At 42.7% G+C, this 20,027-nt stretch overlaps 1 protein-coding gene across 1 annotated transcript in view; it reads right to left on the bottom strand.

Annotated features, from left to right (window-relative positions):
* lrrc75a (leucine rich repeat containing 75A) overlaps positions 1 to 19,263 on the bottom strand; it is an 83,376-nt gene extending 64,113 nt beyond the window's left edge. The window contains exons 1-2 of the mRNA XM_085244932.1: positions 18,250 to 19,263; positions 7,244 to 7,372 (exon numbers count right to left, since the gene is read on the bottom strand). Coding sequence (XP_085101058.1) covers positions 7,244 to 7,372; positions 18,250 to 18,501 — 381 coding nt within the window. The 5' untranslated portion in view covers positions 18,502 to 19,263. The remainder of the gene's footprint in view (positions 1 to 7,243; positions 7,373 to 18,249) is intronic.
* Between the last annotated feature and the right edge of the window lie 764 nt (positions 19,264 to 20,027).

The following is a 20,027-nucleotide window of genomic DNA, read 5'->3' as shown; positions in this document are numbered from 1 at the left end:
GCTGAAGTTCAAACCTGGAGCCTCAGAATGGGGGTGAAATGGGATTTAAGTGACTTTGAGCATAGCATGGTTTTTGGTGAAAGAAAGGCTGGTTGCAATATGTTAGACACTGGATTTTCCCACAGAACCATCATCTAGGGTTTACAGAAAATGGTCTGAATAAAAGAAAATATCCAGTGAGCAGCAGCTCTCTGGTGAAAATGCCTCATTGAAGCAAGTGAATAGAACTGAATCTCTGGCTATACAACATTTTTTCCCAAGACTGGAAAAATGTTGCCTGCTCTGATAATCTATCTATTCCATAATTTAAAAAGAAAAGAATAAACACTGTTATTGACAACCAGGTCAGAAAAGTAAAAGAACAGCGATGCAATGTGTCAGACAGAATGGCCAAGTGAAACACGTGAGATAACACCTCTCTGTGCTTCTGTCTGTACGCTATGTTGTGTTTCTCTCTTCACTGAACAACACCCTTTCTCATTCCTGCTCTGTTCTTCTCAGACACAATCCATCCCCCTGTTATGAACCACACACAGTACCCTCCTTTTTGACTGTAGCTGTGTGTCAAGCATTTCTCCCACAATGCACCTTATTGCAGTGATATAAGTGAGTATTTTATACCTTACCCTTTTCCCTTAGACTACAGATCACTGTACACAATGTTTTCATTAAAGAAGTCTGTCTATAAAGTGAGTCTGATCCATTTGTTGTCTAGTTGTGTAATCTAGTTTTACTTTTGAGCTTAATTTGATCTTTCCAAAGGTGCACCAACTATTCTTCAAAATAAAGTTCCCTGGCTTATTTAAGCATGAGATAAGCAGAGAAAACTGCAAACTGTGTACGTGTTGGTACACATCAAATCAAATCAAATCAAATCACTTTTATTGTCACATCACATGTGCAGGCACACTGGCACAGCACATGCGAGTGAAATTCTTGTGTGCGAGCCCCACAAGCAACAGAGATGTGCAAACACAACAACACAAACGAGCAAAATACAAGAATGGCCAACCTGAAACTAACAAATATATGTACAATATATAATAGTGTATGCATTTCTGGATGTGTATACTAAATATCTTCCTACGTGTGTGTGTGTGTGTGTGTGTGTGTGTGTGTGTGTGTGTGTGTATGTGTGTATACACATTTTTACAAATTAAATAGTAAAAATAATAATAATAATAATAATAATAATAATTAAATATATAAAATATACAGAGTTGAAAATGTGCAAAACAAGTGGCATTTATATACAGTGTGGAGTGCATAATGTTGAAGTTCCAGTAGTGAAGCTGAGGTGTCTATGACGTGTTCAGCAGTCTGATGGCCTGATGGAAAAAGCTGTCTCTCAGTCTGCTGGTACGGGACCGGATGCTGCAGAACCTCCTTCCTGATGGAAGCAGTCTGAACAGTTTATGGCTGGGGTGACTGGAGTCCTTGATGATCCTCCCCGCTTTCCTCAGGCAGCGCTTCCTGTGGATGTCTTGGAGGGAGGGAAGCTCACCTCCAATTATCCGTTCAGAGCACCGCACTACTCGCTGGAGAGCTTTGCAGTTGTAGGCGGTGCTGTTGCCATACCAGGTGGTGATGCATCCAGTGAGGATGCTCTCAATGGTACAGTGATAGACGGTTCTGAGGATGCGGGGGCTCATGCCGAATCTTTTCAGTCTCCTGAGAAAGAAGAGGCGCTGCTGCGCCTTCTTCACTGTTTTGTTTGTGTGTACTGACCACGTAAGATCCTCAGCCAGATGTACTCCAAGGAACCGGAAGCTGCTCACTCTCTCCACAGCAGCGCCGTTGATGGTGATGGGGGTGTGTACTTCTCTGCACCTCCGGAAGTCCACTATCAACTCCTTTGTCTTTGCGACGTTGAGGGTGAGATGGTTGTCTTGACACCAGTGGGTCAGGGCGCTGACCTCCTCCCTGTAAGCCGTCTCATCACCGTTGGTGATAAGACCCACCACTGTAGTGTCGTCCGCAAACTTCACAATGATGTTGGAGCTGTTAGTGGCTGTGCAGTCGTAGGTGTAGAGTGAGTACAGGAGAGGGCTCAGTACACACCCCTGTGGAGCACCAGTGTTCAGTGTGATGGGGGATGAGGTGATGCTGCCCAGTCTGACCACCTGGCGTCTGTCAGACAGGAAGCTAAGGATCCAGCTGCAGAGGGAGCTGCTCAGTCCTAGATCCTGCAGTTTCCTGTCCAGCTTCGAGGGAACGATGGTATTGAATGCTGAGCTGTAATCTACAAACAGCATTCTCACATACGTGTCTCTCTTCTCCAGGTGTGACAGGGCAGTGTGTAGTGTCAGGGCTATGGCATCATCAGTGGACCTGTTGTGGCGGTATGCAAACTGTAGAGGGTCCAGTGAGTCGGGTAGTGCAGAGCAGATGAAGTCCCTGACCAGCTTCTCGAAGCATTTGCTTACGATGGGGGTCAGGGCTACAGGTCGCCAGTCGTTCAATGAGGAGATGGTGGAGGATTTGGGTACAGGGACGATGGTGGCCATTTTGAAGCAGGCTGGGACTACAGACAGAGAGAGGGAAAGGTTGAAGATGTGTGTGAACACTCCAGCCAGCTGAGCCGCGCATGACTTGAGGACGCGGCCGGGAATCCCGTCCGGACCAGTAGCTTTGCGTGCGTTCACCTTCCTGAAGCACTTCCGCACATCCTCCTCAGACACAGCGTGCGCACTGACGTCATCCGCGGTGCGCACACTGTCCGGTCTCATGGTGTTCGCTGCGTCGAATCTAGCGTAGAATACGTTTAGATCCTCACACAGAGAGGCCGTGGTCTGCGGTGTGCTGGTTTTCCCTCTAAAGTCTGTGATCGTGTTTAGTCCCTGCCACATACTCCGAGGGTTGTCAAACTGTTGCTCCACCCTGTCCCTGTACTCACGTTTGGCTGCTTTGATCGTCTTCCGGAGTTGGTAATGTGCGTGTTTGTAGTCCGATGTGTTCGCGGAGGCAAAGGCGGTGTTCCGTGCCGCCAGTGCCGCGCGAACATCTCCGTTAATCCAGGGTTTTTGATTTGGGAAGGATTTAACTGTTCTGGATGGGACGACATCTTCCACGCATTTCCTGATAAATCCACAGACTGAGTCTGTGTATTCATCAATGTCTCTGGCGGCCACGTGAAACATTTCCCAGTCCGCGTGATCAAAACAGTCCCGCAGCGCAGACTCCGATTGGTCCGTCCAACAGTGCACCGCCCTCCGGGTTGGAGCTTCCTGTTTCAGCTTCTGCCTGTAGGCGGGCAGGAGCAGGATGGAGCAGTGATCTGATTGGCCGAATGGGGCGCGGGGGAGGGCTTTGTACGCATCCCGGAAAGAGGTGTAACAGTGGTCGAGTAGCCGGTTTCCACGTGTGTTAAAAAGGATGTGTTGATGGAGTTTTGGTGAGACTTTCTTCAGGTTTCCCTTATTAAAGTCTCCGGCTGTGATAAACGCTGCCTCTGGGTGTGCGGTTTCCTCACTGCTGATCGCGCTGTACAGTTCCCTGAGTGCACGGTCAGTGTCGGCTTGTGGGGGAATGTAAACAGCCGTAATAATCACTGCTGTAAATTCCCTCGGTAGCCAGAATGGCCGGCACTTAATCATCAGGTACTCCAGGTCCGGTGAGCAGAAGGATTTGACCGGGTGCACGTTCGCATAATCACACCAGCTGTTGTTGATCATGAAACATACACCACCGCCTCTGCTTTTCCCAGTAAGATCCTGTGACCTGTCCGCGCGGTGCACAGAGAACCCCGGCAGTTGTATTGCGGAGTCCGGTACTTTGTCCGATAGCCAGGTTTCTGTGAGGCAGATCACGCAGCAGTCCCGCATCTCTCGCTGGAATGAGATCCGTGCCCGAAGCTCGCACAGCTTGTTCTCCAGAGACTGCACATTAGCCAGTAATAAACTGGGTAACGGTGGTCTGTAAGTGCGCCGTCTCAGTCGAACCAGAACGCCAGATCTTCTCCCTCTGCGTCGGCGTTTGCGGCCTCCAGGGCCAGAGAACAAAGGCGTCTCAGGTGAGATGAATGGGGGGTCTGCAAACGGAGCGTCCGTGTTGCAAAACTTGAACTCCGGAAAGTTATAAGAAAGACCGTCTTTTATGTCCAGTAAGGTTTGTCGGTCGTACACAAGGAGACAAGTGCTGCTCGTGAAAAAATAAAGGAAAAGTAAAATTAAACACAGAAGAAAGCCGTTGCTTGGGGGAGCTCGCGACGAGGCTGCCATACTCGGCGCCATCTTGTCAATGTCATCTTGACATTTGCAGTATATTTCTGTACTACATGTCGGAAAGTTTAGATGGCTGTCTAATAGCAATATGAAAGGGTGCTATTACATCCAATGCTATGCTAAAATTAGCTTACTTAAAAAAAATAATGCTAATCTTCAAGTTTTCATGTTTTGTTTCTAAGCAGCAAGCAAGGCAAAAACTCACTTTAATGGGGAAAGAGCAAGTCAGTTTCATAAACTGCATATAAAAGATGGATAAAACCTCTTGGTTATAAAAAGCCAAAGGGGACTGTTTTCACTATTGTCATTGTAGTGAAGACTAGATGTAAAGAGCTAGCATTAGCTGATAGCGTAACACTTCACACTCTAATCCACTTTAAGTCAGTTAAAACATATATGCCTGCAGTCTAAATGCTGAAGTCAAGGCTTTCAAACCAGTGAGTGATGCCAAATCTTTTATATGGAGATTATGTGTGTTCTGGGTGTTTCATCAATGATCCTTGTCCAGGATTACTAATGCAGTTAGCCTTTTTCTTTGAGAAAGCGCATTATGTTAGCAAGCATTAATGGAGATAACTTGATTTAGGGCATTGGTTCTCAAACTTTTCACAATGAACACAACCTCATAAAATATATGGCTCTTAAAGTACCACCCTTATGACTGACATTAAAGTACAGTAGTATAGGCCTATTTAACACCACATACAGTTTACATGAGACAATTTTATTTCTTATATGAATGTTATTTATTTTAACTGTCATAAAAAGGATGTGACAAGTGATAATAATAACAACTGTACTGCATTAAAACATTCACAGCAGGTGGGATATCCGGTCTTTAAGTGATGACGTATAAACCCTGCTTCCCGTTCAAAACTAATCTGCGTTTATTAAGGCTGTTGTGTTTTTAACATTTTAATGCTTTGTATCTTGTTCTATTTAATCTAAACAAGCCCCTAAATAAAGGCAGAGATCACTGTGGGCCTATCTTGGTTTTTGCTACCACTATTCATTTCAAAGCTCAGCTGTTAAACCTTACGATGTAACTACAGCCCAGCCCATACAGCAGTATATTAATGACTAACCTCGTATTGTTGATGGATTATCTCAGTTGTTCTCCTGACTGACGTTTGGTCCATTTACAGCATCCTGCTATGCGATTGCATTTGTCCCTAACATTGGGAACCCTCATGTTAACTTTTATCGAGTGGAAAAAAGTTTGTTTTCATCCTCCAGCTTCACTGTGTTAATGTGTTTACATCATGCAAACATAGCTGTGTCGCTAGCGATCACATAGCACACCATTATATACCAGCTAGCCCAACTTCAGTAACCCTACAAACATCACTGCTGTTTAGTTTCCTGTCTTCATTTATGCAGCATATAGCAGAGGTGTGTGTTTTAATTTTTCAGAAATCCCCCAATAAGTAGTATATATAAGACATATATCATTTGATCTTAAACAAAAAAAAAGAGACTTCCCACGTAACACTAGAGGGAGCCCACGTACAACCAGTGGTATGCGTACCACAGTTAGAGAACCACTAATTTAGGGCACAAACATGCTAGTTATTATTATAAAAAAAAATCTGAAGCTACTTTTTATCAGATAAATCATAATCAATTAGCAAATTCTGAGCACATTTTAATGACCACTAAATCACTGTGATTTTTACTTTCCAAAATTATTGAAGGCAACAAAAACATACCAGCTTTTCATTTATTTTGAAATTTTTGAGACTTGAAATGTAAAATGTCTGTCTCTAAAGCACTTTGGGTGAACCTCTGTTATTTAAATATTTTATAGAAAAATAAATAAAATAGATGCAACAGTCAACACAAAAAGGTTCAGACATTTTTCATAGTGCATGTTTGAGGTGCATCGTTTCATTTCCAAAAAACTAATTTCAGTGGGCTACACACTGAACTTAGAGCATAGAAACAAAGCATTGATTCTATCACACTAGTATAAATTTGTTGGTGTCTATACTAGATCGATCGGCCCACCTCTAAATTACGTGGGGACTACAAAGATTCCCTGCAGAAACCTAAATCAGGCATAAAATATCATCAGAGGGTGGCTGCTCTCAGTTTTAGGCATGTCTAGGCATGTCTCGGTGTGTACGAGGGAACGCAAACACATGGTATCCCTATATAATTGAGCTTTCCACAAACATACACACTCACACTTGCCAGCGTAATTAGCAAATTCTGCCATGATGACGCACAGCTGGTAAAAATGTATTGACTCTTGGGCAATCATGGGTCTGCACTAAATATTTGCCATTAGTGTTTCTTTGCCTTTTCTCTGTGGAAGTTGTGCAGATATGCAATACTTATTTTTCACATCTCAAGCATTCTGTTTTCACAGGAAACCCATCAAATTAAAGTGCAAAGCCTGCTTTAGAAAGGTCAGGATTTATGGCCACAAATCACTCACATATAGATTATACCAATTAGTTAATCATTTCAGTAATGTTTCTGCATCATCATAGGCTGAGAACATTGAAATGGAGTCAGTGTTTGCTTGAAAAAAGACTTTTAACGCAGCCAGCTTCAGGGCAACAGTGTTTCACAACAGAATGTACTGAAATGACACATCAGGCCTCTGAATTCCTATCTTCATCTCCATCACTCCTTCTTCCTTGCATTATTCATTGTGTGTCGCTGCTTCCATGCTCTCTTTCCCTCTCCTTTTCTGTCCTTCAGTGACACCGGACTACATGAGTGAACAAACACAAGCAGCAGTAGTTCCCTCAAGGACGCACATATAATACACAGCCACTTTAGAGCACTTCCGTAACCAAATAGTATCAAAGAAATGAGTCAGGAGATCATCTGATAGCAGCAACGCAATAAATAGCATCAGTCAGTGACAGTGTGTGTGTTTATGTTAGCATGCCCAGGAGCCTTTACAGTAGGAGGTACTAGGTTTTATTAACATTTATTTACACTGTGTGTGTGTGTGTGTGTGTGTGTGTGTGTGTGTGTGTGTGTGTGTGTGTGTGTGTTTGTCCTACCGTCTTGGGGCAGTGTACGTATCGCGCCAGACTGATAATCAGATCATGCGTGATGGGATCAACCAGGTTTCTGAAGCTGGCGTAGCGGTACAACACGTCATCCAGTGATGTTGATTCCATGCCTAGGTCCTACACACACATTAAGTAAGACCATATGTATTAGCAATATATTTATGTAGCACATTTCATATAAACAGGCTCTACATTAAAAAAAAAGGAAAGATAATGAGGGAAAAAAGAGAAAAGAATACAGGTTCCATGACTGCTACGAATTCATTCATTCCCTCATATGTAAGTCCGAGCGAGTATGTCAAAGACGTTTACATTCTGAATGCAGCTTTTTAAACTTCCCGACCCCCTAAAGCATTGAATTAAAGCCCTCTGAACTGCTTCCTGCTGTCTGACTGTCTGGTTTCTGGAGAGGAGGCCAAAAAACAAAATTTGTCACATCTCAAGCCCCATCAAAGCCAATGAAGCATAAACCTGTTGGCAGAGCTTCACGCATGAACAGCAGTCTTGTTAAAACTTCAAAAGTCAACATGAATGACAACGCCACATGAAAGTGTGCAGGAGAGGATTAGACTGCCACAGTTGAAAGTATTTTGAGGAAAAGCTCCTGTCACTGACTTTAATATGAAGCCTAAAGCAGAGCACAGGCTGTGTATGCTGGATGCAGTACAACTGAGCAAAACAACCATGCTATGCTATTTGTTTGAGCTCAAGTCACTGATGACATTAATCATTTACATTATCCATCATGCTCCATTATAAGGACCCAAAAGTTGATTTGTTTGGGAACAAAATTAAAAGGTTAAAACACTAGCAAAGCTTTATGTTTGGGTTTTTAACAAGTACAACAAGAGTATGAGAGTGCTCCATGTAACAGAAATACTACTGTCAATCTTGATGTTTTTAGAACTTAACTAACAGCGGGACCAAAAATTGTAAAGTTTGTCCTGAGTGTGGGAGTAAAGGAAAGGTCACTTTCTTGGTAGCATGAATGTGCTCATTTCATGGCAATCTGCCAATTAGATTGTGAGAAATCCTGACATTTTGCTCTAGCTCGTGCAGTGTGCAGGGGAAAGGTTTAATCTAGGCACAAATTTGTTCTGTAAACGTCTGGTCCAGCTCCCAAATACATAACTGTAGTTCTAAAATACTACATTTATTTCCTGCTTGATCCTGTCAAAGCAGAAAACGCTGGAACACCAAAATATTCTGCATTTACGCTTTGCAGACCACGAGTGAGCTCTAGGACTCTCAGTTTTTTCTGCTTGAGTGCTCATTTTTAGCTGTGCTGCTGGCAAGACGTTGTGGATGGTAATGTCCTTCTGCTACCATCCAAAGCATTAGCCTATATATTTTACATAAATTCAGGGTTTAGTAACAACTTCTCCTCAAGCTCCATCATCAGATCAACTAATTTATCTAATATCACACTTTCAAAGCTAATGACCATGCTTAAAGCTTAGGCTGCACTTTAATAAAAAATGTCACTAAATATTTCTTGATGCATGCTCAATCATCCAAATAAGTAAATTCCCAAAAGTTCATTCTGTTGTGGTTGAATCAATACACTGTGTGCACAATTATTAGGCAAGTGAGTATTTTGGCCATATCATAATTTTTATGCAAATTTTCAAGCTGTATAAACTTGTGTGCTTATTGGATTTAAGCATATCAGGTGATGTGTATTTGCATAATGAGTGAGGGCGTGGCCTGGGAAGATCAACACTCTATATAAAAGTGTGCATAATTTCTATGCAGCTTCTCTTCCTCAGGCAAAATGGGCCAAAAAAAAAAGATTTAAAGGTATTTCAGAGGGATGCAGCAGTCTTGAAACTGCTAAGATATTGGGGCGTAACCACATCAAATGTTTTGTTGCAAACAGGGTCGCAAGAAACGTATTGAGAAAAAAAGACGGAAATTAACTACCAAAGATTTGAGAAGAATCAAAAGTGAAGCTATCAGGAACCAATTATCCTATAGGGCTGCCATATTCCAGAACTGCAGCCTACCCAGAGTGTCCAGAAGTACAAGGTTTTCAGTGCTTAGACACATGGCCAAGGTAAGGAAGGCTGAAACCCCACCACCACTGAACAAAACACACAAGTTGAAACATCAAGAATGGGCCAAGAAATATCTGAAGACAGATTTTTCAAAGGTTTTATGGACTGATGAGATGAGAGTGACTCTTGATGGACCAGATGGCTGGGCCCATGGCTGGATCTGTAAAGGACACAGAGCTCCACTTTGACTCAGACGCCAGCAAGGTGAAGGTGGGGTACTGGTATGGGCTGGTATTTATTAAGATGAGCTAGCTGGGCCTTTTCAGGTTGAAGATGGCCTCAAAATCAAACTTACTCCCAGTTTTCTTCAAGCAGTGGTACAGGAAAAAGTCTGCATCTTTCAAGAAGACTAGTATTTTTATGCAGGACAATGCTCCATCGCATGCATCGAAGTACTCCACTGCATGCTTAGCCAGTAAAGGCCTTAAGGATGAAAAAATAATGACATGGCCCCCATTCCTCATCTGACCTAAACCCTATTGAGAACCTGTGTGCCCTGCTTAAGCAAGAGATTTATAGTAGAGGAAAACAGTACACCTCTCTGAACAGTGTCTGGAAGGCTGTGGTTGCTGCTGCACAAAAAGTTGATCATCAACACATCAAGAAACTGACAGACTCCATGAATGGAAGGCTTGTGAGGGTAGCTATATTGGTCACTGATTTTCTTTGACATGTCAGAAATGTTTATATGTAAATTCTGAGTTGTTTTATTACTCTTACTTTAATAATTGTGCACACAGTGCATAGTTACTAAAAAAGTTACCATTTAATATACTTATAACTGCAAAGAAATATAGTTTCGGTATATTTTCTTTTGAACTGCAAAGTTAACATTTGTGAGACCAACTGATAGTGAGGGCAGGATTTCTGTTTTGTTTGGTTTTTTTTTTGGGGGGGGGGGGGGGGGGGGGTATTATAAAATACAGAAAAAAATATTGGGCAAAAACAGTTTGCCACTTTGGTATTTTGTCAAAATGTATTTCACTTTGGGGTAAAGTTAGCGTTCCCCAAGATCAAACTTCAAGCTCAGATTTATAGTCGTGATTTATGCGCTTCATAAAGAAAATGTTGAAATTGTATATTTTCATTATATGTGTGGTCTGTATATGTCCCGTGTAACAGGATGCATATTGTATCCAGTATGTAATTTGCTTTACTAACTTTTTTATCTATACCATTATTATTTGTGTGGATGCTAGAATGCTGCTTGGAAGATGCTCTGAGAGAAAGAATGTGTGTAACAAGAATCCAGACACTTTTTAGCCTGTAGGTAAGTGCAGATATATTTTCATGTGTTTGGATTTGTTTTGCAGGCATTTTATTGCCAGCTGAGTGGCATCAGGACTGACCTTTAGAAATGAGAGAAAAGGGAAGAGCGAGACTGATGGATGCTCAGTCTCCTAGAGAAAGCTATGACTCACTGAGGTTTCCATGCTGCTTATTGTTCTGCGTAGGAGTGGCTGCAAATAATGACAGCAGCTTCGACTGACACAAACACACACACACACACACACACACACACACACACACACACACACACACACACACACACACACAATCAGCGGCTGTGTTTTCAGATAACGGTGGCATTAATAGTTAATAATCACCACATAAGAGAAATGTATGATTAGTTCATCAACAGGTGTATGCTATAGTGGTCAGCGACAGTAGCCTGAAAATAACTGGCTAGTTTTAAACCTTTCCACAATGTCTGACTTCTGGCTTACAAACCTCTGGACTAACGATGAGGTCTGATCTGTGAAGTACACTAACAAGTGAATGGAAGAAAAAAAATCTGTCAGCAGAACTTGTTACCAGTAGTAATGGATTTAATGAATATATGGAAACAAAAGTATCCATTTTTGCTCAGTTTAGGACACTGATTATATTTCTAGAATTCTTCCAAGTTTTTCCAAGAGCCTAATTTCATGTTTCAATACCACACTAACAATAGAACAGGGGGGGGGACAAGACGGGAACAAACAGTGCACTTACAGAAAAATAAAAAACCAAAGATAGTTGGATAACTCATTAGGATGTGGTAATAACCGGGAACATTTAGCGTGTGATAGGAGAAACTGTATGTGTGTGTGATACTTCTATTAGTTAACAGCTCGAGAGAAGAAAGATAATTTTTTTTTTACATTAGCTACTAATAACGACAATCATTATGGAAAAAACATATAAATAATAATAATCACTATCATCGTTATCGTGTGCGTTCATTTATATTCACTCCAGAAAGGTATTACATTATTAACGTTACCCTCTTATGAAATATGCATGACAAAGCATAAAAATGCATAGTCTAATATCCTGGCCTCTGTGTGTCAAATGCATAGCCACTCACACACATGCATACTGAGAACAGTTCTAGTGAAAGCAAAGTCCACACTAATTAGGATCGGTCAACATCAAAGCAGTGGTTGGAACCCAGCTGAATATTAACAAAGGTGGAGCTGAAGAGACGCGGCAAACACAAACACAATGGATCAAGTGCAGCTCTTTGCTAAATAAAAGGAAATGGCAACAGAGGCAGGTGGAGCTATATATGAAGCAGATGTTGAACCTTATCAAAAATCACATCCTGACCAAACAGTATGCGCCACCTCTGACAAGACAGGCCTCCATTTTGTTATTTTTGTAAGAGAATCTGGACCGGGATCTCACATTTGGTAAAGAATAAGAAAATAAATGCCATATTTAACAGCCTTGCACAAACACGAAATGACATGTGGAGCAATCACTGTCGATTGTCACTGTCGATGAAGAGCCACCTCGACAGGACAAGACTCGGCTGACAAAGGTCACTCTTTCGAGGATGCCAATGTTCACATTTTGGACAGAGAAGACACGGTTTGAAAGAAGAGTGAAAGAATCCATCTATGTCCACTGTAAACGACCATCTTTGAACAGAGGCGGTGGCTTACGACACCAACCGTCTGCCATCTATAATCCAGTTTTGAGATCCTTTCCCAGACACCTTAACGCCCACTCACATCCTGGACCATTTGACCTCAGGAAATCACATGATAGGGTGGGGCTAGGTTTCACAGCGGGTTCACCTGAAACCTTGGCTGATTGTGACCCACACCCGTTTTCACCCCTTGGCTAGTGTGATTAGGTAGAGTATCAACAGTGGGTTCATGACCCTCTTGGGGGACACTCCCCTAAGACTTAAATCTGGGACTCTCCAGCATTTGACGTTAGAATTGAAGAAGCTTCTCGGATGAGAGGTGAAACATCTTCAAGCAACTCAAAGAAGTCCAGACGTTTTTCTTTCCAAGCTCCTTAGACTACGATGACCTGGATGACTGAGAACCTTCACAGACACTGTCGATTATGTATTTATTTATTATTAACATGGTGCCAGCCTGTGGTTCAGCTTCCGCGACTCCCTTCCATGTCGAAACCATCAGCCGCAGTTTTGGCTGAGGGCAACAAGGGATCTGTTTCTGACAGGCCAGCTTGGTGCGCTAGCCGTTGTTGGAGACCGTTAGTTAGCTACCATCTGGCAACGCGAAATAGCCAACACTCCTGTCTGTGGACAGCTAGCTAGCCTATGAAACTAGCTAGCTTCTTAGGCTACCTAAGAAGCTAGCTAACTTGAGATATATGCCCTGAAATGAGAATAGGTTTTTGAATACCGACTATGTAACAGTGCAAGCTATTTAAAGGTTGGGTGGCTCTGCCCAATGTGATTGTGGCAATCAACACCCAATCAGGATTGGCAGAATGAGATACATGCTTCTGAGGAATACTCAGGGAGGTGCATCCCATAGTGAGACATTGAAACAAATGCTAAGAGTCAGAACCTTTATTCACCCAGGAAATGAAACTCCTGAGAACAAGATTGTCTTTTAAGACAGTGTCCAGGGCCCAGACAGGCAGCATTAACCTAGCACGTATGAGTCTACAGTATCAACCTGTTAATTACAACATAGGCTCACCCTAAATCATGTCCTGATGTATTGTCTTTGCGGACTCTAATGAGGACCATTGTTTATAAAATGTAGATCATGCTGTTATTGAAGAAAACTCTAAGGTAGCGATGGAGCCCATAAACCAATCACTGAGGAAGTTGATGGCCATTTTTTCATAGGCATGCATACAACCTGAGGAGTCCCCCCCCCCCCTGCTAGCCATTTGAAAGAATGCAAGATTCACACACTTTGGCATTACCACAGCCATCTTTTATATTCAATCTATGCATAAAAGTTATATAGTGTATATGCTGATCATATATTGGTAGTCAGATAGTTTTTACTATTATATGTATGCAGACATTAAAAAGAAATTCTCACATGACTATATCTTTTTTTTCTTTTTTAATTTTTGTTATTTAGATTTATTTTATCATATTTTTATTAATCCAATGGCGAGTCTGTTCTAGTCTGTTCTTCTAATAAACAGGTTAACTGGCTAGTTTATTATGACAATTATGAGGGAAAGAGTTTTCTTTTTTTTTTAATCTTGTTTTTCTATCTATAAAACAAGGGGCAGCTAATGTAACTGTTGGGGCTTCTTTCATGACGTTTTGACTGCCATGTCATTGTCTCTATTGAAATGGTGCCCGACCGATCTTGAATTTGCTTATTAGCACTGCCGGCAGGACTCAACCCATGGTGATTCAAAGAGCCGCGGACAATATGAATCATTCAATCAAATGGCACCATGTTGAGACACTGCCCCTCAAGTGCTGATTAGACAAAAATAAAAGATGGCTGAGCGAACATCAGTGCAATGTATGGAGATAGATCCACTCTTTTATGACGTGCTTTATCAAAACAGCACAAAACTCCACAGGGAACTTCTGCAGTTCTGGGAAAACGGCGAATCTTTGGAGGCTCTGGACACAAATCATGCTGCTGTAACATGAAGTCACGGTCTTTGTCTTGGTGTCCTTTACAGTTCACTTCCTTGGTTATTTTGAAGGTTTTCCTGTGTTTTTACATCCTTACTTTTTCTTTTTCCCACTCTTTCAGTGTCATACACAGAGTTGAAACATCTTAATATCCCTTTCTCCTTGATGTGGATTTAGTCTATGCTTGTTTTAATCATTTTTGCCATTTTTCTGTTCAGCCCTCATCACATATCTAATAAAATAATTTTAGCAGCACATGTCAGAGTCGAACCTTATCCATAACGGTAGATTTGGATTTCATTTGTGTTTTCTAACATCACTGCCACAATTCAGATCTATGGGATACCTCCTCACAAGGCAGGTGCCATTCTTTCATCGCATGCTTGTGATGAAACAGAGTTTGGTGAACCAGACTTACTCCCTGAGTTAAGCTCCACAGGATTTCAGCAGCTGACTGGTATCTTCAGACGTTAGAGGCAACCGCAACGCTACACCACTGCTGCTACTACTACTGAAACCCTGGTCACATGTGATGGCTTCAAAAAAATCCCATGCAGCTGAGTGGAAACACCTGAAGGAACCCTGCCAGATAAATTTAGCGCCAGTAAAGCACGCTCCGGCGCTCTTTCTTACAGTTAAGCGATCAGCTGTGAGGGGGCCCGGGGGCGAACGGTGTAGAGAGATGCCAGTTTTTGGTTGCGAGTTAATTGAAGAGCATTGATTGAGAAGAAGGCCTCCTCATTATCTCTTAACAGAGCTCCTGTTTCATTAATCAATGTCTACTTGATTCAAGCTCGCCAGTTTATCGCCATTGTTTCCAAGCAACAATAAAGAGACGCTCGTAACCAACACACTCTTCAAAATCAGCGCTTCACTTTCATCTCTCCTTGTTTCCCTTTCCCTTCTCTCTCTCTCTCTGTCATGTTTCCCTCTAAGTGCTGTCTTTCACTGTCTCTGAAATCACTCACCACCACTTCTTGTCTGTCCTCTGCTTTAGCTGAACACTAATGGTAGTCTTTCTTTTTTCTCTCCTCCTGCTTCCCTTTATTCATAGTAATTGTCTTTATCCAATTCATCCTGTTTCTGTCCGTCACATACTGTTCCGGCAGAGCACAGGCCCTACGCAACATGAAACTAAATATCATCATTATATTACTGGAACTCCTCCAATTATGCCTTCATGACCCAACATCAAAACCTGTTATTATCTCTATTATGTTAATGCAAATGTAAGGCAACCCAGTTTGTTTTCAGCCTTCTTCGTTTGGCCTCTAAAGCTGGAACACCCTGCTGATAAAGAAATACAGACCACATCCTTCAGTCTCCAACATCCCTGAGTACCTATTTGGTACTATTTGGTGCTCAGGAAGCAGCACCTCAGGCTTATAGACATACAGCTTCCCCAGATTGCTGTTTACTGATTACTCAGTGCTAGTTGGACGTTTTCTTTCCACCACTCAGCATTACAACAAATGGCCTAAATCCTCCATCACTAAGCTAGGCTATACATTTTATTATAAATAAAATAATGAATAAATTATTATAAATAATAACATAAATAATAATTATTTGATTATTATTGTTACTGACACCATGAGAAAGAACAAGGTGCTGATAGAGATCTTGTAGATATAGTAGTGGCCGTTACAGTGGTTAAATTGATTGCCATTAGGTAGAGGTACCTGAAGCAGCCATATAAGCTGCTTCTAAAGTGGAAAATCTCTAAAAACAAACAAACAAAACAGATCTAAAAGTAGCTTATTCTTTCAAGAGGAAATAGTCTGAAATTCCTACAAGAAACAGGAACCATTTGGGGAAGTCGATTTTTCTACCTGTTTCAAACTAAATCTTAATCATATTTTGTTTCAGGCAGTTCTGCTTTCAGGAGGTTTACGAGCATCTGACTTGGAGCTTGTGATGCTGAAATAGCTGATTGTGAAAACAGAAACAACCAATAATAACAAAATAAAAGAATAAGTGCTGGAGGAACTTGTACCTGTTGGGAAAACAATCAACTTGAGCAATTAAATTAATTCTTGAAAAATTAAGTTTCCTGAAACTTTTTGTGGACCTATAGTAAACCAGTAAGCATCCTGGTTCATTTCAACATCTTATATGCCTAATTTTCCCATTTTTGTGGTTACTGGCAGTCTAACATGGAGTGTAAGTGGGGAAAAGGCTATGCACAAAACATGAATTATGAGTCTTTCTAGATGGAAGTCTCAGGTCTGTTTGGAAGTGCTTATCTCATTAGATCCCACACTAGGGATCACAGCCTGGAGAAAACTTACTAGATGACCAAATTACCAGCGTATTAACATTAATTTGTTTACATGGAAACAAAAATTGTTTCTTTCCACGTCTTGAAATTAGCTAGACACAACCTCACATGAACTACAAAACATTGCATATTACACTGTGTCACTATTATTTCAGCATGTGAAAACATAAAGTATAATCTCAGTTACAAAAACGTTGGGACATTGAGTAAAGTGTAAATAAATACAAAATGCAACGCCTTAAAAATCTCACATATCCATATTTGATTCGAAATGGGATACCTAAGGCATATCGAACATTTAAATGAACAGATTTGACTATTTCATGAAAAATATTAGCATGAAACAAGTTCAGGAACATTTTTACACTGATTGGTTACTTGTGTAAAAAGTTGAAAATGTATTAAAAGATCATCTGAGAGAGCCAGTGATTCTCAGAAGTGTAGACAATTGCAGATTAATACACCACTGTCCAGACTCCTAAATTTGCAAAGATTTTGAATATCTCATCATCTCCAGTACATGACATCATCAAAAAGACTCAAAGAATCTGGAGGAATCTCTGTAAGCAAGGGACAAGGCCAATCCTGTATTGGATGTCCTTGACCTTCAGGCCTTCAGACAGCACTGACAGATGTGATCAGGAACACTTCCAGAAATCACTGTCTCTGAACACCCACGTATGCAGGTTAAAGCTCTGTCATGCAGAGAAGAAGCCATATGTGAACATGATTCAGAAACACTGCTGTCTTCTCTGACCCAAAACTCATTTAAAATGGACTGAAAGCAGAAAACTGCTTTGTGATCAGATCAATCCAAATCTAAAATTCTTTGTGGGAAACATGAACGGCGTATCCTCCAAACTAAAGAGGAGAGGGCCCTTGCTATGAGCATCTCTGGTGATACTGGGGTGCATTATTGCCTATCAAAAAGGTAGCTTGCACATCTGGAAAGGTATACACCAGGGGTCCCCAACTCCAGGCCTTGAGGGCCGGTGTCCTGCAGGTTTTAGATCTCACCCTGAGAACCTTCACAGACCTTTGTGTTAACGTTTGCTTATCACCGCCATCTGCCACCAGTGCATAGAGCTTTGATCAGTAAATAGTAACAGAACAATTCTGATGAAAATCTCCAAAGTCCAAACAGTAATCTGGGGAAGCTATGTGTCTATAAGCCTCAGGTGCTGCTCCCTGAGTTTGAGTCACGAGGGGATAAACTATAAACACTGCCAGCGTATGGGCTCTGTGAAGTGTGTCGAAATCAGTTTCTTCCCTCACTGTCTTCATCTGCTCTTTTTAGTTTCCTTACTGTCACAGTAATAAACACAGATTGTTTCTCAGAATTTTACCCCTGTCATCCTCAGACCCTTCCCTTCTCTGCCGCTCTCCACATCATCCCATTCAACTGGTGGCATTTTCTTTCTCCTGCTTCCCTTTTGTTTCTCGCCACACCAGATTCTCCCAGCCTGTTGTTGGGCTTTTTCTTCTCTCTGTAGCAACAGCAGCATCCAGACTGAGAGAGGTTGTAAATCACAGCACTCTCTCCACTCTGTACCCATGCAGCAGACTCAGGCACTGCCAGGCATACTTGCAGGGAGGACGTCAATTCATCAGGCATGCAGGAAGTCAGTCTCTGAATGGCTTCAGTCAGTGAGCATCAGCGGTTAGTCTGAGCCTGGCTTCTCTTTCAGCATCAGTGTTGACATTAACTTAAGGTAATAGAGCACGACAGGAAAGAACAGAGGAAGTGTGCAGAAAGAAAAAGCATCATTCACACAGCAGACTAAGCGACTACCTGTCGGAGCGTCTTCAGCATCTCCGTGGCCTCATCCTGCTTGCCCTGTTTGGCCATCAGCATCATCTCCTGGATCATGCCGATGCGGCGCTGGTAGGGTGGTGGTGGCGTCCCGCTACGGCTCAGCCTGTCCCCTGACTTCAGCATGAGGGAGGCTAAGATGTCTCCCCGCTCCTTGGTGGGTGTCCGCTTCCAACTGTGCTGAGGACTCGCTCCTGCAGGCTCCTGGCCTTTAGCCTGCTTGGCACCCATGGTGCTGCCTCTTAATGTGAACTCTGGCAACAAAGAGATTGGTCCCACAGAGCAGTCATGCAGCGGCAGCTTTGATTCCTGTGTCAGACACCTGCTTCAGTAAAACGTCAGCAGCTCATCACGTCTCTGTGAAATGTGGAAAGTGTGCCTGCTCCCAGAGTACAGTACAACACTGCAGATACGCTGAGAAGGAGCGCTGGTAGTTTTGTGCTGTTACTCACAGGAGCTGGCGCTCATGTAGGGAACAGGTCTTTGGATGCTGCCTGCCGCATGGCCGCAGAGCGCGGACTCAGCAGAGTCAGGCTGCCGGAGATCCCCAGCAGTGAGTCTGCCTCAGCGACAGCCTCCTATCCCGGACCCAACTTCAGCACCAAATATTTACCCTCTCCTCCTCCTCCCGAGCTGTCCTCTAGAACACAGCGCTCTGTCCTGGAGCAGAGGAGGAGCAGCGGGCGGAGGATCGCTGCTGCATGAAGCAGGGCATGGCAGTGTTTACGTCTGCGGTGCTCCTCGTTCTGCCCTGTCCCTCCTCGGCCGCTGGAAGTCCCGCTGTACCTGCAACAAAAGCAGCGCTGGTCCTCCTCCCGGCCTCACTCTCCATCATTCGCAGGCAGGAAGCAGAAGTCGCATCCGCGCCTCGTCCTGCTGTGTGCAGGCTGCGGCTCAGCGGGCTTTGACAGAAGGGGCCGGACTGAGGTGTCCCCTCCCCGGGACCGAATTATGTATCGCACCCTCTGTTCGAGTGCACGGGGGCGCGCAGCGAGTGCACGTGACCGCAAGTCTTCCTTCCTCCTGGCGGGGTGATGAGGAGAGGCAGGAGGAGGGCCGGGAGGGTATGAGCACTGCCAAGTGTCTAGTTACACGGCGCTGACGCTCCGTCTCCGCGGGGGAGGTTTTTCTACCAGAGTCCATTCAAAATGTGTCGGCTTGTAGCTGCACTGCTCACAGGCAGAAATGGATAGGGTGTATCTGTCGAGATGAGTCATGCATTTTAAACTGTAGTCTTCTAAGAAAATCGGCCAACAGTGGACCTTGATTTAAGAATTTTGTATCTAACAATTTAAAAAAAAATTTTTTTTGCGGAAATTGTAAACCACAACACCAACTTACAAGTTAATACCCGATTAGAGTAGATCTACTTTGTGCAGTCACATTTATTTAAATCACACCTAAAGGGGCTTTAAATTGTAAAATAAAGAGCCCACAGAAAAAATCCCAACAATCACTTGGCGACAGTGGGAAAGAAAAACTCCCTTGTAAGGGGAAGAAACCTCCGGTAGAACCAGGCTCAAGGCTGCACCTCCCTGAGCCCTGACACATAATTGGAGGGGTGCTCTTTTCTATACCCACGCTCATCGTGTTGAACAAAGAACTAAGAACACCTGACAGTAGTCAGGTGTTCTTAGCATCACATTTTTCTGCCCACATTTTATTTTTAAACCTGTTGCTAGAAGTTTAAGTGTCAGCCAAAATGATTTTCATATCAAAGCATTTTTTTTTGAAAGTTTATTACAAGTTTTTGTGAA

The sequence above is a fragment of the Mchenga conophoros genome, linkage group LG14, assembly GCF_057382185.1.
Source record: "Mchenga conophoros isolate Kocher_MC1m ecotype Shallow Benthic linkage group LG14, M_conophoros_male_GT1.1, whole genome shotgun sequence".
Lineage (NCBI taxonomy): Eukaryota > Metazoa > Chordata > Actinopteri > Cichliformes > Cichlidae > Mchenga > Mchenga conophoros.
The sequence above is the reverse complement of the archived record's forward strand: the minus strand, read 5'-3'. Positions and strand labels throughout refer to the sequence as shown.